Genomic DNA, 24043 nt, shown 5'->3' on the forward strand with positions numbered 1-24043 from the left:
TATGCCAGTAACCTGGGAGGGAGCAAAACTGCCCTTTAGTAACCTCACTCGCTTCCTGTTTTCTACAGTAACAATTACACTGGGCAATATTATTACACATATAATTGCATCATGCCTATTGTATAATAATTCTCCTTGTAGTATGAAACAGAAACTGAATCATGGTTGGGGGTTTGGGGTTTTTCACATGTCTACAGTGGTGACAGCTCAAACCTGCCCTACATAAGGCAGGGGCTTCTTCCCTTTATTAGTTGCAAGATAAATATACTTCACCTCAGAGGGGTCTGTTTTGCAGCAGAAGGGCTCCTTGGGAAGTGTTTATATCTAAGCTGTGGGTAAGTCACTGACAAAATGCATTTTACGAAAAAATGTTTAATATAAATTCATGGAGTAAATGTAACTAACTAGATGTGTATCAGGGAAAATATGTCATGTCTCCTAGTACACGCAGCCAACAGGAATTTGGAATTTAAACTTTGATGTAAAGTGTCTGCGACTTAAGTCAGCCAGTCAACAAACATTGGAGAGCCTCCTAGGAGGCAGGTACCTGCTAGATGTTGGGGACCAGTGAGAAACAGTCAGAGTGACTCCATCCTCTGGATCCAGAGACTAGTGGGGGACAGAACAAATGTGTAAATTCAGATGAGTTAAGAGTCAGCAAAAATATTTTTTTCCAGTTGTACTGAGAAATCATTGATATATAACATTATATTAGTTTAAGGTGAACAAGATAATGCTTTGATATAGGTATAGACTGCAATATGATCACCACAATAAGTTTAGTTAACGTCAGTCACCTCACATAGTTACAGATGCTTTGTCTTGTGATGAGACCTTTTAAGATTTACTCTCTTATCAATTTTCAAATATGCAACACAGTATTATTAACTCTAGTCACCATGCTGTACATTAGATCCCCAGGACTTATTTATCTTACAACTGGAAGTTTTTACCTTTGTCCACCATATTGATGTCTTCATATTTAATACTGAAATGTGTCATTCTGAGGTTGGTGACAATGTTCCTTTGTACATTTATCCACATATTTTTTTCTTTGCAGGATATCCCACACAGCAGTTCATCATAGGAGGCAAAGAAGAATAAAGCCACTTGGCCAGATGGTGAGCAGTGAAAGCAATGGAGGAAGGAGGAGGGGGGGAGATGGAGGGTCAGGGTCTCAAGATGTGGAAAATGTTAGATGCATACGAAACACCCTCTCTTCTTGGCTCCCAGGCACCTTAACTACCCTATCTTATTTTTATTATTGCTTTTTAATTTTTTTGGCCACACCGTGTGGCATATGGGATCTTAGTTCCCCGACCAGGGATCGAACCTGTGCCCCCTGCAGTGGAAGTGTGGAGTCTTAACCACTGTACCGCCGGGGAAATCCCCTTAACTACCCTATCTTATTCAACCACCACAGTGGTACCCTTTTTATTCCCATTTTACCGATGAAGATGAAGGCTTTGAGAGGTTAGGTACCAGCTCAGCACCACAGACAGCCAGTGATGGGGTTGCCATCCCACCCACCTCTGTCTGCCTGCAGATGCCTGGGCGTGGGTGCGCGTGTGCGTGTGCGCGCGTGTGTGCGCGCACACACACACACACACACACTCAGAGTTCTAGGGAGGGGGAAGAGCATCATCCCTGGTCTTCACCTTCTCAAGCTGACAGTTGACAAAGAATGGTCACAAACAGGCCCTTGCCCTGCAGACCAGTTGTCTGGTTCTAGGTGAGCTGAAGCCCTCTCATTCTGGGTCCTCTCCCTGTTCGTCTCCAAAGCTCCTCCACGCACTTTCTTCCTCCTCACACTCCATGTAGGTCCCCCCACTGCCAGAGTGGCCTCACTCAGGACTGTCCTGCGACTTGAAAAAATTAATGTTTGTACTTTGAGACAGTTGTAGTTGTAAGAAAGAACACAGAGAGATCCCAGGTAGCCTTTACCTTGTTTCCCCCAGTGGTAACACTTGTAACACTGTAGCACAGTTTTATCACAACTGGGATGCTGACCTTGATACAGCCCAGACACAGAACATTCCACGCCCACAGAGATGCCTCCTATGGCCCCCTTATAGTCACATCATCTGTGCTTCCACTCCAGCCCCTCCTTAACCTCTGACAGTCACTAACTTCTTCCCCATTTGTATAATTTTGTCATTTCAAGAATCTTACATCAGTGGAACCACACAATGTATAACCTCTTGGGATTGGCTTTTCCATGAGGATTCTCTGGTGATCCATCCAGGTGGTTGCATGTATCAATAGTTGATTCCTTTTTATGGCTGAGTAATGTTCCATGGTGTGGATGGACCACACTTGGTTTAACCATTCACCTGTTGAAGGACATCTGGGTCGTTGGCAGGTTTTGGTTATTACACATAAAACTGCTGTAAACATCTGTGTACAGATTTTTGTGTGAATGTAAGTTTTTGTGTCTCTGGGATAAATGTCCAGTAGTGCAATGGCTGGGTCGAATGGTAGTTGAATGCTCAGTTTTTGAAGAAACTACCAGACTGCTTTCCAGAGTGGCTGTATATTTTACGTTCCCACCACCGTAAGGTACTGGTGATCCAGCTTATCTACATACTCCAATTTGGTGGTGTTGCACCATTTTTTATCCTAGCCATTCCTATAGGCGTGTAGTGTCATCTAATTGTGATTTTAACTTGCATTTCTTTAAAGGTTAATGATGCTGAACTTCTGTTCATGTGCATATTTGCTGTATGTATATCTTTTTGGGTGAAAAGTCTATTCATGTCTTTTGCCCATTTTCTAATTGGATTGTTTGGGTTTTTTCACTGTTGAGTGTTGAGAGTGCTTTATACATTCTAGATACTAGTTCTTTGTTGGATATGAGGTTTAGACCTATTTTCTCCCAGGCTGTAGCTTGTCTTTTCATCTTTCTAACAGGGTCTTTGTCCAAATCAAGGTTTTTCATATTGATGTAGTTCAATTTACTAATATTTTATTCCATGGATCATGCTTTTGATATTTAAAACCTCCTTGCCTTGCCCTAGATCCCAGATTTTCTCCTACTTTTTTCTGAAAAGGTTTATTGTTTTACATTTAAATCTGTGATCCATTTTGAGTTAATTTTTACATAAGGCATGAGACTTAGACCCAGTTTCTTTTTCTTTCTGCCTATGGATGTCCAGTTGCTTCAGCACTATTTATTGAAAAAGCTGTCCTTCTTCCACTGAAGTGCTTTGAACCTATGTCAAAATCAGCTGGGCATGTCTGTGTGGGTACAGTTCCAGATTTCCTATTCTGCTCCATTGATCTTTGTGTCTCTCCCTTTGCCAATACCAAACAATCTTGATTCCTGTAGCTATAATTGGTCTTGAAATCAGGTAGAACAATTTCCACTACTTTATTCTTCTTCCATAAAAAATGTTTTAACTATTCTAATTCTAAGGCAAAGTCTTTTCCAAAAATTTTAGACTACTCATGTTTATGTCTACAAAAAAAATGTTGGGATTTTGATAGGAATTGTATCAAACCTATATATCAATCTGGGAATAATTGACATCTTTACTATGTTAAGTCTTCCAACCCATGAACATGATCTGTCTCTCCATTTTAAAAGATTTTCTTTGATTTCTTCCATTACCATTTTGTAGTTTTTAGTACACAAGCCCTCTGCATGTTTTCATTAAGTTTATTCCTAAGTATTTACTTTTGTTTGAACAATTGTAAGTGACACACTATTGTTAATATCAGTGTCCATATGTTCATTGCTAGGATATAGAAATAAAATTTATTTTTGTACATTTATCTTATATCCTGCAAGCTTGCTGGTCTCACTTATTGTTCTAGGGGTGTTTTTGTTGAGTCTTTAGAATTTCCTACGAAGACAAGGATGTCATTTGCAGATGGAGACAGTTTTATATTCTCCTTTCCAAGCTGTATGCCTTTTACTTCTTTTTTCCTTACCACAGTGGCTAGAACTGCCAGTGCTATGTTGAATAAGAGTGGTGATTGCATTATTCTTGATCTTAAGAGGAAAGCATTCAGTCTTTCACCATTCATTAGAATGTTAGCTGTAGGTTTCTTATAGATGTCCTTTATCAAGTTAAGGAAGTTGCCCTCTATTCCTCTTTTCCTGATAGACTTTTTTAAAAAAATAATAAATGGGTGTTGAATTTTGCCAAGTGGTTTTTCTGCATCAAGTGGCAAGATCATGTGATTTTTCTTCTTTACTCTGTTAATACAATGTACTATATTAAGTGACTTTCAAAAATTGAAGCAGCCTGGTATGCCTAGAATAAACCCCACTTGAACATATACTTAAGTTTTAAAATATATTGTTGAATTCTACTTTCTAATATTTTGTTAAGGATTTTTGCATCTATATTTATAAGGGATATTGGTCTGTAGTTTTCTTTTTTTCATACTATAATTGTCTCGTGCCAGAGTAATACTAGCCAAATTAAATGAATTGGGAAATAGTCCTTCCTAAGCCATCTGGGCCTGAAGAGTTCTTTATTTGGTGTTTTAAAATTATTAATTTAATTTCCTTAATAGTTATAGGGTTATTCAAATAATCTATTTTATGTTCAGTGAATTGTAGTTTTTTGAGGAATTGGTTCATTTCATCTAAGTTGTCAAAACTATGTGTGTAGAGTTATTGGTACTCTTCCCTTATTACCCTTTGGATGCCTGTGGGATATGTAATGATATCCCCTGTTCCATCTTTAATATTGGTAATTTGTGTCCTCTCTCTCTCTCTCTCTTTTTTTTTTTGTCAGTCTTGATAAAGTTTTGTCAATTATATTGATCACTTCTAAGAACCAGCTTTGTGTTTCATTGACTTTCTTTAATGTTCTTCTATTTTTAATTTCATTGATTTCTGCTCTTATCTTTATTATTTTCTTTTGGCTTATTTAGCTCTTTTTTATTCTACATTTCTGAGATGGGAGTTTAGATTATTGATTTGAAACTTTCAGATTATTGATTTGAAACTTTTAGATTATTGATTTGAAAAAGTTTCATTTGGATCAGAGAACACACTCTGTATAATTTCAGTTCTTTTATGTTTGTTGAGGTTTGTCTTATGGCCCAGGATAAAGTCTGTCTTGCTATATGTTCTAGGAACATTTGAAAAGAATGTGTATTCTCCTGTTGTTGGGTGGAGTGTTCTATAAATGTTACTGGATCCTCTTGTCCAGTGGTGTTGTTGAGTACTTCTATATACTTGCTGATTTTCTGTCTAGTTGTTCTAGCAATTATTGAGAGAGAGGTGTTGAAATGTCCAACTGTAATTGTCGGTTTATCTATTTCTCTTTTCAGTTCTATCAGTTTTTGCTTCACATATTTTATAGTTGTTTGGTTCATGCATATTTAGAATTGCTATATTTTCATGGTGGATTGGTCATTTTATAATTATATTATGTCCCTTTCTATCTCTGGTAATTTTCTTTGCCTGAAGTCTACTTTATCTGGTATTAATATAGCCATCCCTGATTTCTTTTGATTAATATTTGCACAATACACCATTTCCATCTTTTTACTTTCAAGCTGCTTATAACATTATATTTGAAGTGAATTTCTTATAGATAGTATGTAGTTGGGACATGTTTTTAACACACTCTGCCAATCATTCTGTTTTGTTGTTTTTTTTTTAAAGCAAGCAAATTTTTTTTTATTAAGTATAGTTGGTTTACATAAAGGGAACAATTTTTTTTTTTTGATGGACATAGTGGTTCTTTTTTATTTATTTATTTTTGGCTGTGTTGGGTCTTCGTTTCTGTGCAAGGGCTTTCTCTAGCTGCGGTGAGCGGGGGCCACTTTTCATCACGGTGCGCGGGCCTCTCACTAGCGCGGCCTCTCTTGTTGCGGAGCGCAGGCTCCAGACGCGCAGGCTCAGTAGTTGTGGCTCACGGGCCTAGGTGTTCTGCGGCATGTGAGATCTTCCCAGACCAGGGCTCGAACCCGTGTCCCCTGCATTGGCAGGCAGATTCTCAACCACTGCGCCACCAGGGAAGCCCCATTCTGTTTTTTTGATTGGTGTAGTCTATTTACATTTAATGTAAGTACTAACACGGTACGCTTAGGTATGCATTTAAATTTTTGTTTTCCCTGTGTTCTCCCTTTTTCAATGCCCTGCTTTCTTTTTTATGCTCTCATGTTTATTGTTATCTATATAACTCCTTCTTGGGACTTGAACATTTTTAAAAATTCCATTTTGATTTATCTATAGTGTTTTTGAGTGTGCCTCTTTGTATAGCTCTTTTACTGGTTTCTTGGTATTTTATTACATATACATGACTTAGCAGTCTACTGGTGTTATAGTTTTATAAGTTTGAGGGCTGTGTAGAAATCTTACCTCCCTTTATATGTATTTACTCTCCTTTGTTTATAATTGTCTTAACTATTTACACACATTTAGAAGCACATCGGAGAGTATTACAATTTTTGCTTTAACCAGCAAACAAAATTTGGAAAATTCAATAGCAGAAGGAAAATCCACCTTACTTACTCATTTTCATTTATAGTGTTCTCTCTTCCTCCTTGATGTGCAAAGTTTCCTTATTTTACCATTTTATTTATGTTTAAAGAACTTCCTTTAATTTTTCTTTTATGGTATGTCTATTGGTGACAAATTCTCTTAGTTTTCCTTCATCTGAGAATGTCTTGATTTCCCCTTCATTCCTGGATATTTTTCCTGGATATAGGAATCTGAGCTGGCAGGTTTTTTTCTTTCAACAAGTGAAAAGTGTTGCGCTAATTCCTTCTGACCTCTATTATTTTTAATGAGAAATCTGCTGTTATTGGAGTGGCTTTTCCCCGCTGGGTAAGATACCATGTCTCTCTCACTGCCTTCAAGACTACTTCTTTGTCTTTAGTTCTCAGAAGTTTGACTATAGTGTGTCTTGCTGTAGATTGCTTTAGGTTATCATGTTTGGAGTTCACCCAACTTCTTGAATCTGTAGGTTTCTGTCTTCTGCCAAATTTAGGAAGTTTTTTGCCATTATTTCTTTGAGTACATTTTCAGCCTCCCAACCCCCTTCTGGGACTGTCAGATCTTCTGTTAGATCTTCTGTTATGGTCCCACAGGTCCCTCAGACTCTGCTCAATTTTTGTACAGCCTATTTTCCCTATGTTGTTCAGACTGGGTAATTTATATTGTTCTACTTTCCAATTCATCGATTCTTTCCTTTCTCCCCTCCATTCTGCTGTTGAGCCCATCCACTGAGTTTTTCATTTTGGTTATTGTATTTTTCAGTTCTAAAATTTCCATTTTATTCTTCTTTACATCTTCTATTTCTCTGCTGAGACTTTCTATTTTTTCATTTGTTTCAAGTGTGTTCCCAATTGCTCACTAAAGCATTTTTATGATGGCTGCTTTTAAATCTTTGTTGGGTAATTGTGACATTTTTTCATCTTGGTGTTGGTGTCTAATGATTGGCTTTTATTTTTTTTTTTCATTTAAATTGTGATTCTCTCTCTCTCTCTCTTTTTTTAAATGTTTCTGAAAAGATCTTTATTCCAACAGGGCTCTTTAGAGCAGTTAATTTTTTTTTAACATCTTTATTGGAGTATAATTGCTTTACAATGGTGTGTTAGTTTCTGCTTTACAACAAAGTGAATCAGCTATACATATACATATATCCCCATATCTCCTCCCTCTTGCATCTCCCTCCCATCCTCCAAATCCCATCCCTCTAGCTGGTCACAAAGCACTGAGCTGATCTCCCTGTGCTGTGCAGCTGCTTCCCACTAGCTATCTATTTTACATCTGGTAGTGTATGTATGTCCATGCCACTCTCTCACTTCGTCCCAGCTTACCCTTCCCCCTCCCCGTGTCCTCAAGTCCATTTTCTACATCTGTCTTTATACCTGTCCTGCCCCGAGGTTCTACAGAACCATTTTTTTTTTTTTTTTTAGATTCCATATATATGTGTTAGCATATGGTATTTGCATTTCTCTTTCTGACTTACTTCACTCTGTGTGACAGACTCTAGGTCCATCCACCTCACTACAACTAACTCAATTTTGTTTCTTTTTGTGGCTGAGTAATATTCCATTGTATATATGTTCCACATCTTCTTTATCCATTCATCTGTCGATGGACACTTAGGTTGCTTCCATGTCCTGGCTATTGTAAATAGAGCTGCAATGAACATTTTGGTACATGACTCTTTTTGAATTATGGTTTTCTCAGGGTATATGCCCAGTAGTGGGATTTCTGGGTCATATGGTAGTTCTATTTTTAGTTTTTTAAGGAACCTCCATACTGTTCTCCATAGTGGCTGTATCAATTTACATTCCCACCAACAGTGCAAGAGGGTTCCCTCTTCTCCACACCCTCTCCAGCATTTATTGTTTGTAGATTTTTTGATGATGGCCATTTTGACTGGTGTGAGGTGATACCTCATTGTAGTTTTGACTTGCATTTCTCTAATGATTAGTGATGTTGAGCATCCTTTCATGTGTTTGTTGGCCATCTGTATATCATCTTTGGAGAAATGTCTATTTAGGTCTTCTGCCCATTTTTGGATTGGGTTGTTTGTTTTTTTGATATTGATATAGCAGTTAATTTTAGAATTAAAATGAGCAAAAATTCAGAGTCATGCTCCAATTATAAATCTCTGTTATCTAAATTGTGATTCCCTTGGGTTTTAGATGATGAATGATTTTTTATGGAAACCTAGATATTTTTGGTATTATGTTACAAGACGCTAGATCTTATTTAAGCCTTCTGTTTTAGCTGGCTTCTTCTGACATCACTAGGGCAGGGGAGGGAGAAGGAGCACTGCCTCATTACTGACAGGTGAGGATAGAAGTCCAGGCTCCCTATTCAGCCTTTTTTGACATCCGAAGGAGGGACTCCTCGTTACTGCTGGGAAGGGCTGGAGTCCTGGCTCTCCACCTGGTCACCACCCACACCTCCCTGGCTGGGAGAGGTGGACCTCATTACTGCTCCCCACATGCTATCCACTGGCATCATGGCTTGGGGGGTAGTATTGTGTTCTTGTTACCACTGAACGGTGGTGAGAGTCCTGACTCTGCTGGGTCTCCTCAGCCACCACCCCCGTGAGAAGGGGAGGGGTTCCTCATTCCTGCCAGTAGGGGTGTGGTCCAGACTCCCTGTTTGGCCTGCTCTGACACCATTTTAACTGGGGATGGGGCAGGTTTTGGTGCCTCATTACAGCTTGAAGAGGGTGGACATCTAGACTCCCCCTTCATCTTTGCTGGTGTGGGTGGTGCGGGGAGTTTATTGCATGGTATTTGGCTGGAATAGAGCAGTAATTGGCTACCAATTTTCTATAGTGCTAGGCTGCTCCTTTTCTATTCCCGTGGTGAGAGAGGACAGTCTTTTGTGGGGGCTTTTGTTGTTCGTGTCCATTGGCACTTCCAGGTTATTGCTTTCTTCAGCGGAAATTCTGAAGACTATCTATGTGGCAAAAAGAAAACCCAGGACCTCACTATCGTGTGCTTCCTTGGGTCCCAGGGTCCTGACCACCCTGCCTTCTCCTCTCCACCTTTCAGAGTCTCCTTGGGTTTGTTTGGCATAATGTCCAGAGTTTTTAGTTGTGTTGGGGGGAAGAAGAGAGAAAAGCATGTTTACTCCATCTCCCTACTAGCTTGCCTGTGACTTTTAAAAGATTGAACTTGGACTTCTTGTAGCTGTCTCCCTATTTGAAATAGGTTTGGGTTATTCTCAACAAACGTTTGGCAGCTGTAAAAAAGTGGAAAACGTGCTCAGCAGGAGTCGGGAGAGCTGGGTCCTTGCCTGGGCATCAGGGCCCTGGGCATCAGGGCCCTAGGCAGGTTTCAAAGCTCATGCTCCAACTCCTTATTTTCTGTGGCAGGAAATAATTTGCTGAAATAATCTCTGACACTGATATCCCTGCTCCAGCTATTTTCCCTTCCCCTCCCTTAAAAAGTAGCCAAGACTTTTTTTAAAATTAAATTGATTCTTTCTCACCCTGGGGACTTTTGAGTTGCAGGGCTCTGCCCAGAAGTTTCCAAGCATGCAGAAGATAATCTCCCTAACCAGACTTTTGCTTTCAAAAGCCAGGGCTCAGCAAAGTGACCGCCAGGTCTTCCTGGAGGGGAGGGGATGGGATGGAGCTGGGGCTCTGGAGGGGAGAGGCAGGAGGTAGAGGAAGCATTTTCCAGGCCTGGAGAGGGGAGAGGTGGGTGGGCAGACGCCAGGAGAGCTCAGTTGTCTTGTGGAGGCAAGAGGGCTTCTGCCCGTGGCCAGGATGCTCAGCACACTGGACTTGAGCTGTGGTCTTTGGAGGCGTGGAGAGTCTCTTTGTGTCCCGGGGGGCATGGCCTGTGCTGCATCCGTGGCTTGGGAATCAAATTCACACGTGTTCCGGTGATGGCATCTGCCCTCCGAGCCCGCAGGGGTAATGCATGTTACAGCGTTTTTCAAACCATGAGATGGCATCATCGAATGGATCTGGGTAGGGGTTGCTTTGTAGGATTGAGCACATGGAGACTGGGAGGGCAGCTTCCCAGAGGACAAGTGGGTGCCCAGTGGCCTGGGGGTTCCAGCTATGTCCCAGCTGGGACCTTTTGTGGGGGATGGGAGGCCTCTGGTAATTTTCCAGGGTCCACCTCTGAGACTTCTCTCCTAATCTTCAGCTTTGAAGGTCATCTCATTGCCAGATGCTATTCCCTCTTCATTTGTCTCCTGCATCTTTCACACACTGTGTTCCATGCTAACAGAAGAAAGCAGAAATAATCTGTTTGCAATGGTGAACTTGCCTCTTGCTAACCTAGCTTATGAAATACTTACTTGCCTTGTCCTCTCCCTCATTCATCTCAACCTTCCTTCTTACCTTCTGGGCTCTTCCTTCTCTCTCCTTCCACTCTGCTATGCACTCTCAGCCGATGGCCCCTCCTCTGCCCCCACCTCCTGGCAGGCTGGGGAGGGAGGGGCCCCTCTCTGGGGCTGGGCCAGCGCCCACACGTGATGGAAGCAACTGGGTGGAGACAGAAGCTGGAGGAGTCAGGAGGGCCAGCAAACTACGGATCAAGCAAACCACAGAGAGGGAAATAACGTTGCTTTAAAATACGCCAATTTAAAGAGTCCCCATTTAGTGTGTGACTTGACCTCAGGCCGTCACCCTCCCTGATGGACTGTCTCTGCGTCTGTCTGCTCAGCTGCTCCCCTTTCTACCCTTTCCCCGTCAAGGGCTAAGGCGCCTATTCTTACCACTTAAGGGTCTTTTTTCTCTCCCTCCCCCCTCTTCCTTCTTTCCTGTGTTCCTCCCTCCCTCCCTCCCTCCCACCTCCTCTCTCTGTCTTTCTCATTCTCTCTCTCTCTTCCTTTATAAAAGTGGAGGCAATGGCTTCCTTGTGAACAGAGCTAGAAAGGGCCTGATGGCCACTAATTCTCTGCTAACACAAGTGGAAGTATCAGAGAAGCCGAGAAGGCAGGGGCCATGACCCGAAGGCAGGTCTCCAGCCCAGACAAGGGCAAGTGTCCCCCAGCGACACCTCCGGTACCTGTTGTGTTGTCGTGAGCCTGGGGATATAATAGGGCAGGGTTCCTCCCCACCCCCCTGCCTCCCAGGAGTCCCCACCATGTCTCCCACAACTGTCAGCCTGGGGAAGGGACTAGCCTCTCTTTATTACTGGCTGTGGCGGCACCAGATTTTGCTTTCATTTGACTGAAAACATTTACTTTCAGAGTCAGAGCTTTGGGTTGTAAAAAGCAAGCAAGCAAACAAACACTTCCCTACACCTCGCCTCCAGAATCAAGTTTGGTGAGGCTTTGGGGAAAGAAATCCCATAAACCCTCATATTGCCGCAGTGCAGGGGTCGACGTGGTGAGAGGAGCTGGGGACGGGGCAGGGGGACCAGGCTTCTGTGGGTTTTTATTTTCCTCTGGGAAATGGTGGGGTACCAGAGAAGTTCCCCTGATGAAACATTGCAGGGCAGGCACTTTCCACACTGGGGGCTTCATGCACACTGGAAACAGCCAGCCTGGGGGACCCAGAGGGATGGGGGTGGGAGGTATCGACCAAATAGCTGATGAGCCGGGACAAAATCCCTTACCAGGCACCGTTCTTGGGGCTGGAGATCCATCAGTGGATGGACATTCCTGCCGGTGTGGAGCTTACATTCTCAAGGGGTATGGTGGGCAGTAAGCACAATCAATAGTAAATTAATTATGTGATACGTGATGCCCAGATTACAAGGGGGCATAGCATTGGGGATGAGGCAGTTTGGGGGGATGCAGCTGCAGATATCAAGTCTCTAGGGTGGGACACCTGAAAGGCTGACTCCAAAAGGGCTGGACGGCGGTAAACCCAGAGGCCCCTGTGGTATCAGTTAACCTCTGGCGGGGTCTCCCTTCAACCACACAGCGAGAGCTCCTCTAACGATTTACAAAATACACCGAGCTCATGGAACAAGTTAAAAACATACCCAATTTAGATAAGAATGGCAGCTTTCCAATCTCTCCCCGTTACTGTCTGACCACTCCTGAGGCCTGGTTTCCCCCATCGCGTCCACCCTGCGTTCCCAGCGTTGAGGCCGGATCCCAGTGAAGCAGGTACTTCTGTCTGCTGAAAGGCATGGCTGAAATCATAGGTCTTGCAAGGAAAACAAAGCTCAGGTTGGTGGAGTTCTGCAGTCGAACAGAAGAAAGTCAGCCGAGCAGGGTCCACTTAGGTTAATCACTTAGGTTAATTCAGAGCTGGCCACCCTGTAATCAAAGAAGGCTCAAGGTCAAATTATCGAAAGCCAGATCACCCAGATGTGAAGAAGACTGTGTTCATTAGATTCCTTCCTAGCCAGCTGGGAGCGGGGAGGCCGGGAAGCCATGGGATGTGCCCAAAGGTTCCTCTGGAGGGATCAGAGACCTTTTGTTCTGGACCTCCAGTGCTGGGGCCATCCAAGAGGCCAGGCCATGCTCACCCCCTGTGGCCAGCTCCCTGCAGAAGTACACCTGGGTCAATCCACAGGCCTGCCGCAAGGGCACCTGGACATCTGATTTACCTGAACCCGCCGCCCCCCCCACCCAGGCACCAAGAGCAGAATCCTTGCACCAGAGACGAAGTCCTCAGGGTGTCCCCTCCATTTCCCAGCCTCGGGGGCTGTATGTCTGGCATAGATAAATTGGACACTCCTTAACATGGGATTTGGGGGATAAAGTGCAAACCAGGCAACTGAAACTACACAATTACAAGGAAAGTGAATTGAGTCGGCTGCTGACTGAGTCCACTGACCTGCTTGCTCCCATACATCAGGCAGTTGGTTCTGCAGCATGGAAGCAGGTCCTTACCAACAATTTGAGGGAGCAAATGCTCATTAGAGAGCGGAGGAGTTACCTGGAGTAGGTGTTTGGTTGTGGACCTCAAGTTTCACAGGGGACACTGAGAAAACGGAACTCACAGAGAGAAAGGTGAGCAGGAAGAAGGGGCATCTTCTACAGAACAATGTCGGAGGGACCAGGCATGTTTTGTTCAGGGAAGCTAAGGCCTGGAGAGAAATATGGGTCCATGACTGAAGAGCTCAAGGCCTGTTGTGTGGAGGCGGGGCTCACTGACACGGTGGAACACAGAGCCCTCGGGGCGACAGGGAGTCCCATTAGGCACAGGGACTGCTCCCGGCAATGACAACTACTTCAAACTGGTACGGGCTGCCCTTTGAGGCAGAAAGTGCTTTCCCACTGGACATTCTCAAGCCCAGCCTGGTCCACCTGCCTGTGATGTCCTGTCGAAATTCCTGTTGGGGTTGGGGTCTGGACTGGGCAGTCCTGTGATGAGGTCCTCTTATGTTTGCCTGCTTGGCACCCACATTGGGCTCTGAGCTCCCCAAAATGGCCTTGAGGAAGCACCCATGTCCCAATCTTTCTGCATGTTTCCATTAGGGCCGGCATTCCCTTTGGCCTGTTTGGTTCCCTGGGATTCAAGCCGGGCCAGTCAGTGTTTGGTTCCCCCTCACTGGGCATCATGGCTGGTTGCCAGTTGATGAAACCCAGTCCCCTAAAACCAAGTTCCTTTACCAAGTTTAGGATTCATCTCTCTATCCAACACTTTATCTCCTTTCTGTCCCCTCTGACCTCAATCTTGTGCTAACAACACTAATCACCAGAGTCAGATGCTTAAGGTTGCTGTTGCCCATAACATCGTTAACGTACTAAAATTGCTATTATAGATTCATCATTAATGTACAAACTCGGGTTGTTTCTCCAGGGCAAGGTAAGCTCATAGATCCCTGAGCTGGGGACCACCTGCGACACCCTGACTCCCGAAACCATGATTCAGAAATGTCACAAGAAGAGGATTCACCTCAGCTTCTTTTTTCTTCCCCTTAAACACATCCCCCAACCCAAAGACCAGGTGGGAGTGGCTCTGAGGCTTGTCTCCCCTTCCTTCGCTTGATGCCCTGCAATTAATGCTGTACTTTCCTTCACCACAACCCAGTGTCAGTAGATTGGCTTTGCTGTGTGGCAGGCGAGTGGACCCAAATTTGGTTTGGTAACACTGATGGGATGCAGGCTTGGAGCTGCCAGGAGGGCCATGGTGACAGCCTCACCATGGAGCAGAAAGCCAGCAGATGGAAGGCAGAGCCATGGAGAGAGCTAGAGATCAAGGGATGAAAACCCAGAATGGGTGCTTGGTCCTGGCAGGCCTGAAACCAATGTACCCTGAGCCTTCCCTTTAGCCATTTGGAGCAGAGTTTTGGTCACTTACAACCAAAAGTCCCAATAGCAATGTCACAGATCCGACCTACTTTACCATTTGCTTATTCTCAGCTTTGGCGCAAGGGGGATAACATTGGTAAGGATTGGAACTGGAGTGCTAGCTATGTGCCATGCACAGCGCAGAGCACTTGACAGGCACTATTTCCCATGTGGCTGAGATGATTATTACCCCAGTGTATAGATGTGTAAGTGGGACTCTTTCCATGCCTGTAAGTGGAAAGCCAGCAGCTCAAGCCACGGCAATAAGGACCCACTTTATCACTGTCTACCCTCTCTGGTTTCATCCTAGGCTCTACGTATTGTCCCCCTGGCCATTCCCAGGAGCCCGGCAAGCATCGCCTTACACTTCTGGTTCCTGACCAACCACTGAACAGATCACATGGTGTAGGACTGGGGGCAAGGGGAGTTCCAGAAGGAAATTCTGAACACATTCCTAGCAGCATGGAGAATGGATATTGGGCAGAGAATAGATGCCAGTGCAAAAGGACCACACTGTCACTTGTCCCAGCCACACAGCTGGGCAGTGACCAGCCGGGTTCTCATAGAGAATCTCTCCCCGGCCGCGTTCTGTGTCTTTCTCCCCTGCTTTATGTCCCATCTGCCCCTGGAGCAAGTGGTGGGCTTCAGTGCCGGCCACCAATCCTGGGTCCCAGAGATGAGGCACCTCTGTCTCTGCCTTTTGGCCTAAACTCTCCCAGGGAGGTTTGTGGATTTGAATCCTCTTTCCAGGGCATTCAGAGTTTGTTGGCCTCCCTGTTCAGCACGTTTAAAGCACCACACAGCCCCGTGGGCCCGGCATGTAGAGGGTGGCACCTGGAAATGCAGCAGTCAGATTTCCTAACAATAGAATAGAGGTAATGCGTGGACTCTTCAAGTGAACTATGCAGACAAAAGCAGGGTCCTCTCTCTCTTGAAATCATACATTATACTGCCTTGGCTTCCTTTGATTTGAGGGGAGAATTTGCCTGTGGTCATCAGGCTGTGGTGTGAAGCCCTCCTGCCTGGCATGAAAAGCCGTGCTCTCTTTTTAGGTGAGGAGAAGGACAGGGGCTTTGCTCATCTGAGGGGTAGTGGGGAGGGGTGATCCAGGTGTGCTGGAGGGGAGAAGACATGCATTCCTACCTGCGGTCCCCACATGCAAACCACTGAATAAAAGCATTAGCCTCTGAGATTGGGAGTAAGGAATGTCTTATCGCCATGGTTACCGGGAAATGGTCCCACTTATATATAATAAAGGCTTTAGCAGAGGCCAGGCCATCTGATGCTCCCATCTGAGGCCAAATGACAGGGTGCCTGAAGTGTCACTCCTTATGAAGTTACATGAACACAGCTCTGGGCCAGGTGCTGGGCCACGTACTGGGAACATCGTGTCTGAAATAAAAAAAAAAAAAGGCTTTTCTCTTTTTGTTGGGGTGGGGGGATGGGAGCCAGGGGAGGACAGAGGCCTGGGCATCTTCACCTAGTCACCCCTTTGCTACCCAGCACTTGGCTCTGCGTCTGGCACACAGCAATGCTGCATTAATGAGTGAGTGCGCTGCCTCAGTATGGGGGTACCACCCCAGATATGGAGCTGCAGTGGCGGGGGAGGGGGCGTTGGAGCGGCCATCTCTCCTTTAGTTCTCACGCTCCTACGTGGCAGAGAGATGCCCAACAAGGAAAAATGCGCCCCTCCACCCTCCCCCGCCAGACGCCTCCCCTGGCCCCCCCCCTGGCCCAGCACTGCAGGCTTTGAGGTGGCAGTCCTGGAGGGGGACCCCCGCTGACTGACCGCAGGGGGCCCGGGGTCGCTGGCCCAGGCCCCGCGAGTTTCCGAACTCGGCGCCTCCGGGGCCGGGGCGGACCCTCGGCACCTGCCAGGCCAGGGGCGCGGGCAGCGGGAGGAGCCGGACTGCCTGGAACTGGGGCAGCCGCGCCGCACAGGAGCAAAACAAGAGCACGCGCACCTGCCGGCTCCGCCCCGCCCCTGCGCGCCGGCCAATCGCGGGTCGTGGGCGGGTCCGACGCGGGCGGGTCGTGGGCGGGGCCGGGGCCCCAGCTGCGACCGGTGCGGGAGCTGGAGCCGGAGCCCGCGTCGGGCGCAGCCGCCGAGCCTGGGGCGAGCGCAGCCTCTTGCCCGCCGCCCGTCCCCGCCGCCCGCAGCCTCGTCCCCGCCGCCGCCGCCCCCGGGGCATGGCCTGTCTGACGGCCGCTTTCTCGGTCGGCACCGCCATGGTGAGTGAGCGCATCCTTCGGTTCCGGGGCTTGGTTCTGTTCTCTAGAAGAATAAGAAACGCACAAAGACCCGCACCCGCACTCTGACACCTGTCCCCCGAGCCCCGGGAGAGGCGCCCGACTCCCATCGTCCCCCGCCCTGGCTACCTGGCTCCTCGGGATGCCCCTTGCAGCCGAGGATGCGGGGAAGGCGGAGGGGCCAGGAGAGGCAGGGAGGAGGGAGGCCAGCAGCCCCACAAGTGTACTGATGGCCTTGACCTCGTCTGCCTCCGGGTGAGGGGCCTGGGGACCCGGAGTGTACTGGCGCGGGGCGGCAGCCTGGGCCAGAGGGAAAGGGGGCCCCATCCCTGTGCCGGCGCGAGCGGCCAGAGCCTGGGGAGCGGGCGCCTCTCGCGCTACTCTCCGGAGCACCGGCACTGTCTGGGGGAACAAAAGAGAGAGGCGGTGGAGAGCCGGAGCCCGCGCTGCCCCTTCGCCCTCGGGGACAGCCTCTCCCGGACCTGCTCAGGAGGCGGCAGCGGAGTCATGGGGAGGCAGATGAGGGGCGAGCCTGGGTACCTCTGGCTACATTTCTGCACCCTGTGGAGAGAATAGGGTGGGGACAGAGGCACGCATCTCACTTCTCCCAAGGGTGCCCGCTCCGTAGGGGGACCACCGGCTGCAGGCGCATTCTTTGCTAGACGCTCTTACAGTAAGTGCTCTTCCTCTGAGTGGCCAAGAGTCTCCTCTTGCCCCTTTAAAATAGCTCCATAAAGTCACATTAGAAAAAAAAAAAAAACAAACTAACCATCGTCTCACCCATCCTAGGGCCTTTCATTTCTATGCCTAGCGCGCCGACAGTGCAGTTAGGCACCTCTGGACCGATTTCAGGTCATCTAAAGTACAGATAGAAAGCATTCCGTATTCCAAGCCCTCTCGCCCTCCCTATCCATCCCCCTTCTATCCTTTGTCGATATATTTACTATCCTGCTAGTCACTTCCCATGAGCTGTAACCCCACCGTGCACATCGGGTTTCACCTCCACCCCTCGCCTTTATTTCATTTTTAGCATCCTGTATTTGAAGTCAGCAGGGCTCAGCAGGATTTGACCGACAGTTACCTCTTGCCTTGAGCTCAAGAAAAAAAAAAGTAGCCGGGTTTCTGCGCATGCTCTGCTCTGACAACTGCATCCTATGATTCCAAACAGGTTACTGTAGAACATACCGAGCCTCGGCAGCTCATTATATAATGATTTTGTGTAAACCGATAGAATGGGGCCTCGGACACATTAAGGAGGTTGGTAGAGCAGGAAAAAGCCAGGGGCAGGGGGACCCACAGGCCGGGTCCCATCTCTGGGCATGTTCTGCCTTTATGACTTAGCTTCTTCCATATAAGAGGGATCAAAAAATAAAAGAGGCAGTCCCCTCCTCATGACATTTGCTTTTATCTGGTTGCATGTTTGGGTAACACTTGGCCATTCTTCATTTTACCCGTGTTCATTTCTTTGGGATTCCTAAATGATGGTGGTAATGGAAAATGAAGGAGGTTAGTATTGTTAGTTGTGGGTAAAGAAAGTTTCAGGTCTTGGAGGTACTGGGTAACTAACTCTTGAAGCCATTTCAAAGCTGCAAAAGTAGCTCATAGATGTGGGACAATAATGAAGCAGAATGTTTTAAGGTACAGGTGTTTCTATGTCAAGATATTTTGGATGTTATGGTTTGAGACAGCCCCAGAACTCAGGTGTTTTGTTCGTGTGGAGGTGCTAATGGCTGAGCTCATTTTTTCAGAGAATGTTGTTTTGTGTGAAAACCATTCTCCCTGAAAACCTTGTGCTGTTTTTTTTTTTTTAAACAGAAAGCCTTATTTTTTTTTAAAAATTAATTAATTAATTTATTTTTGGCTTTGTTGGGTCTTCGTTTCTGTGCGAGGGCTTTCTCTAGTTGCGGCAAGCGGGGGCCACTCTTCATCGCGGTGCGCGGGCCTCTCACCATCACGGCCTCCCCCGTTGCGGAGCACAGGCTCCAGACGCGCAGGCTCAGTAATTGTGGCTCACGGGCCTAGCTGCTCCGCGGCACATGGGATCTTCCCAGACCAGGGCTCGAACCCGTGTCCCCTGCATTAGCAGGCAGATTCTCAACCGCTGTGCCACCAGGGAAGCCCTGCTTTTTTGTTTTTAATTTAAAAAATTCTACCCAAGTCATAAACAGAGCTCTTGGGAGATACCCAGGATCCTAAACTTTGCTCTGCGGTCCAGCCCGGGGCTGGCTGCCAGGTGTGAGTCTGGAGAAGGTGCCTTGGAGGATGGAAGAAGCACCCACATGGTGTTTCGGAATCCCTGAGCTGGGCCGGGCAGGGCAGGCAAGGGCTCCCAATGGGACTGTATTTGCGGCTGTTAGAAGCCAGATTTTGGAGACAATGAGGTTGGCATTCTGAGTGACCATGCCAGTGACACCTACCCTTTGCTTAGTTAAGGGCGTGACATTTGGGTTCTTTTCCCTTAGGCGGTGGCCTTGAGGATTCTGGACCAGTACGTTTTCCTCTCATGTGCCCAGGGTCCCAGGGAGGGATCTGCCCTTCAACTGCAGGGTCCGCTGGTCTAGGTGGGCACCATAGCTGGCAGCAGTGAGAGAAGTGAGAGAGAGTGCATGCCTGGAGCCTGTGAGTTCCCCTTGGCTTTCCTCCCTTCCCCAAGATGCTGTGGGGAAAGTTTCTATCTCCAACTGGACTTCCCTGGGTAAAGGAGAGTGAAGCAGCCTCACAATGGCTCAGGGGCTCTCTGACCATTAGAGACCCTCCCCAGCAAAACAAGCATCTCAATATATTAGCATTCAAATTGAAATCAGTGCCCAAGAAAATATTCTTACCAACAGCAGGCAGAAACAGTCCAAATAGGGTCTCCTCTGCATTCAACACCTATGAATGGACTCACTAGTATTTACCACTTATTATGCAGCACAAATTGTGTGTGGAAGGGGAGGTCAAAGAGAATGCTTCAGCAAGATAGGGAAGCAAACAAAGAAAGGGAACGAATGGGGAGGGAGGGTGTATTTGTTTCATCTTTAATGAGCTCAGGAGGCTGAGGACAAGCTAGCTGTAACCTGCATCGCCAGCGGCTCTCATCTGAGGATGTGCTTCTAGAGAGCTGGTCTATTTTGGGGTGACAGCCACTGCCACCCATCAGACAGGATTTCAGGATTTTATTAATTGGACACCCATGGCGGAAAGGTGGGTGATGGCATGCACCGCTTTGGTGTCGGTTGCTTTGCGGGTATAGGGTTGTGTGGTTTCCCCATTCTCTTGTGGATTTTCCTGTAAGGGCTGGGGGCTGGGGTGACCCAGGGTCCACTACAGCTTGCCTACAGAAAGCCAAGCAACGTCCCGGCGCTGCTGGGGACTGTTTGGGAGGACCCGTGCCGGCAGGGAAGCCGCACAGAGCTGGACCCCAGCTTGGCTATTCCTTAACGGTGGGGTCTCAGGCAGGCGAGGTGGTCTCCTTGTGAAATGGAGCGGAAGAGGGTCATACCCCACCCGGCCCCCGCCCACGGAGAGCTGTGGAGACAGAGGAGGAGTAACCTGTGCAGTCTGGAGTTTAATGAGCGCATTGTAATTGTGCGTTGCTGAATGAATAGTCGCTACTGTTCATAATTGCTCACCTACTACGCGGGAGGTATTATAATGCAAAACTGTAAATATAAGTACGGGCCTCTGGCTTCACTCTCTCGCTCCCAAATCAGTTTACTCCCCCAGCTTTGTCCCACTGGCCCGTCCACTTGTCTCCCTCCCCACTGCCTCCCGCTGGTGAAGGCCACGCACCCTCCCCACTGCAGGCTGCTGCAGGAGACGGTTCTCACCGGCCCGCTGGTCTGCTACTTCCGCCTTGAGATGCCTCCGCGGCCCTGCAGAGACCTCGGGATAAAGTGCACATCCCTTAACAAGCTTTGCAAGCCCTCCACCGTGCGGACCCCGTGTGCCTCGCTAGTCCCACCTTGTTCCAAAAGCCCCTCCCCCCCCCGCCCCAAATCAGAGCTCCAGCCCCTGAATTTCAGATCTCCAGCTGTTCCGCTCTCTTGCTGCCGAGCCTTTGCACATGCTGTTCCCTCGCAGGGAATGTCGGTCGTGAACGAGCACCCCTTCCCCACCCCACCTCGCTAAGCTCAGCTTACAGTTTATTTCCGCAGAAACACCGTGTATCCCCACCCAGGGCCCCCACTGCATTGCGTGACCCTCGTGGGTCCCTGCATTGTCTTGTTCTAGCTCTTGCCCCTTGGTATTGAAATTGCTTGCGGCCCAGTCTTGGACTTGAGCTTGCTGAGGCCACAGGCCAGGTCTGTCTGGCTGACTACTGATCCCCAGGGCTTTATCTGGGCTGTGAGTGAGTGAGTGAGAGGATAGATAGGCTTGGAGTCTAGACGGGCAAGTCAGACCCTCTTCATAATCCAGGTCTGGCATCTGCTCCAGCTGGCAGGTGGGTGGAGTCATGGCTGTTCGTCCCTGTATTCGTGTAGGTTTCGTTAAAGAGGGAAGACCCGACCTGTCCCTGGGCTTCCTCGGGGTGACGCGAGTGGTGGGTGCTGGGGGAGGGTGTGGATGGTCCAAGGTGGTTGGAGGTGGAGGGGGCCACGCCCTGGGGAGAGGCTGCTGGAAGCTCCCACCCCCAACTGAACACAGAGCAATTGGCTCTCCCGGCGTTAGAGCCAGTGCCCCGGCAGGACGTGGGTCCGGAAGCAGACGTCTCACCTTTCCAGGTGGGGGTGAGGATGGACTTTGGGGACCAGGCCTGGAGCTAACTGTCTCACCCATTGCTCTGTCCACTACCCACCCCGCCCCCAGCAAAACCAGGATTTGGTGCTTCCAGGGGCCCTGTGGAGTCAAACCGGGTTATAACCCTGGGACAGCAGCTCGTGTTCCCCAAGAGCAAGACAGGTGGGCCCAGGGATGGCATTTGGTGCTGCTCTGGGTGCTGGAGCTGCAGGTGCACGTTCTTACCCACAGGTCAAAGCCAAGAGCGTGCTGAGCTGGGGCAGGGTCTCCGGTTGCTCCTTCAAGGGGCCCTGACGCAGAAGGCACCAGATGAGCCCGGATGCAGAGGCCGCGCCCTGCAGCGCCCTCCCGGGAGCAGGAGAGGCTCGTTCTCAGCCCAGGCTCTGAGGAGGCCCGTTGCCAGGCTAAGACAAACCTCCCCAATTATGCGGAGGGTGCACGAACCTACTTCTGCTTGTGTTTGAAGCATTTCTCATGCTCCGTGCCAGCGGCAAACCAAGACTAATTTTGTCAGAGTTTTACTCCACACTTTAATTTTTAGCCACAGAATGTTAGAGTCAGTGAGCCAAGTCTTGATGCGGTGAAGCTTTCCAGAGGTAGGAGATGCCTGGGAGGTGTGTGTCTTTTTCTTAAACAGCAAAAAGCAACATTTTCAAACAGCACAAGAACCGGAAACCCCTGTGCCCACAGCTCCCCATCCCCCTATTTGTGTTTTAAAGATTCAAAACCTCCAAATCGTCCAAGGTTTCCACGATGGAAATAATGTGGAATAATAATAATGGAAATCCTCTTCAAGGATGCAGTCATGTACCCTCAAGAGGCCACTCTAACGCGGGGGAGGGCTTGTTCAGGTCACTAGAGTTGCTGGAGTTTATAAGGATGCTTATGGATGATCCACTCTCTGGTTTTGTTTTAGCATTTTGTTAGAAACAGTAACAATCAAAAAGCCATCAACTTTAAAGAAGTACCTCACAACCTGTGGAAAAATAACAGTATGATGTTATTTAGAACAAATAGCAGTATGGCAGTGTCTCCCCAGTCCTACGGCCATCAGAAGGGCCTGAATTATCAAAGGTGGTTGTCCACGGGCTCTCCGGATCAGGCTGACTGCCTTCAACAGTATGGAGGAGTGTCGCCAGAGGCCCACGCTTTTGGCACTGTGGAATGTTCTGTCTTGATTCAAGAGGCAGCTGGAAAAAGCACAGCACATTATTCATCCACCCCAGGGTTCTTCTGTGTTTTGGAGGTGCCTGAAGCATATTGACTTGTCCAGCGTTGCCAAGCCATTAGAAAGGATATTCCTTTCTTTGCTTAAATACCTTTGGTTCTTGGCTTATCTGTAACAGTTCAATGGGCTCCCATGGAAGCTTGAAAAGCCAATGTAGCTACGTATTAGGTATCCAGGTGATGCAGTGGAAGAGGCACCCGTTTTTTAAGATGACTCATACCCTGGGATCACTTCTGCCCCTCACTTGATCGTAGAGCTCAGAGCAAGTTCCTTAAAGTAGTCTGTGCCTCAGTTTCCTTGTCTGTATCCCAGAGAAAAACAGATCAACCTTTCCAACACTTCAGTGCTATTATGAAGATACAGTGAGAGAGGAGAGCTGTAAGGGATTTGGAAAATTTACAAGGAAAACACAAAGGCCATCTCCCACAAACCCCATCGGTCCAAGCGGTATCATTGCTCTTGAGAAATGTTTATGAGGTTACGCCAGGAAGGGACTAAAAGAGCTCATTGTAAAGCTTTTTCAGTTGTGCATTTCTTAGCAGCCTCATGCATTTTTATGGGATGTTTTAAGGAGTGGACTGTAGGTAGATCATTTTTAGGGTGGCTGGTGTTTCATTCTTTGAGACAGGTGATGTATTTATCAGTTTTGTGATTAGATGTTATGATTCCTAAATAAGACGGTAGATCATAGTTTACCTTTAGCACGTTTTTAGTAGAAGAGTAAGTGAGGGCTGGGGAGGAGGAATTCCTCTAGGTGAGCATTCTTCCTGTGATGCTGAGGGCACCATGGAGGGTGAGCAGCACTGATCGATGACTCTGACTGATCGATGGCCCTGAGCCTAATGGTGAGTACCTGTGGTCCTTCCCGTGATGTGACTTATACCTGCCCTTGGTGCTTCCTCCCCATCTTTCTAGAATGGTACCAGTTACTCTGCAGCAATGACAGAGCCCAAGTCAGTGTGCGTCTCTGTGGACGAGGTGGTCTCCAGCAACAGGGAGGTCACGGAGACGGAGCTGCTGAACGGACATCTGAAGAAAGAGGACAACAGTCTCACAGAGGCCCAGCGCCTCTCCTCCCTGCCGCGGAGGGCGGCTGTGAACATCGAATTCAAGGACCTTTCCTACTCGGTCCCAGAAGGCCCCTGGTGGAGGAAGAAAGGTAGGGCGGGGGCTGCTGTGTGCATCCAGAG

At 47.7% G+C, this 24043-nt stretch overlaps 1 protein-coding gene across 3 annotated transcripts in view; it reads left to right on the forward strand.

The window, feature by feature from the left end:
- The first annotated feature begins 268 nt into the window (after positions 1-268).
- Positions 269-24043, forward strand: part of ABCG1 (ATP binding cassette subfamily G member 1) — an 87197-nt gene continuing 63422 nt past the window's right edge. For 2 of the 3 annotated variants that reach the window (XM_007172699.2, XM_007172700.2), the window contains exons 1-2: positions 16746-16885; positions 23769-24012. In XM_007172699.2, coding sequence (XP_007172761.2) covers positions 16844-16885; positions 23769-24012 — 286 coding nt within the window. In that variant the 5' untranslated portion in view covers positions 16746-16843. Of the gene's footprint in view, positions 336-1060; positions 1122-16745; positions 16886-23768; positions 24013-24043 lie in introns of those variants that run through there. The other variant, XM_007172701.2, reaches the window with a different exon arrangement.

The sequence above is a fragment of the Balaenoptera acutorostrata genome, chromosome 4 (genome assembly GCF_949987535.1).
Source record: "Balaenoptera acutorostrata chromosome 4, mBalAcu1.1, whole genome shotgun sequence".
NCBI classification, from domain to species: domain Eukaryota; kingdom Metazoa; phylum Chordata; class Mammalia; order Artiodactyla; family Balaenopteridae; genus Balaenoptera; species Balaenoptera acutorostrata.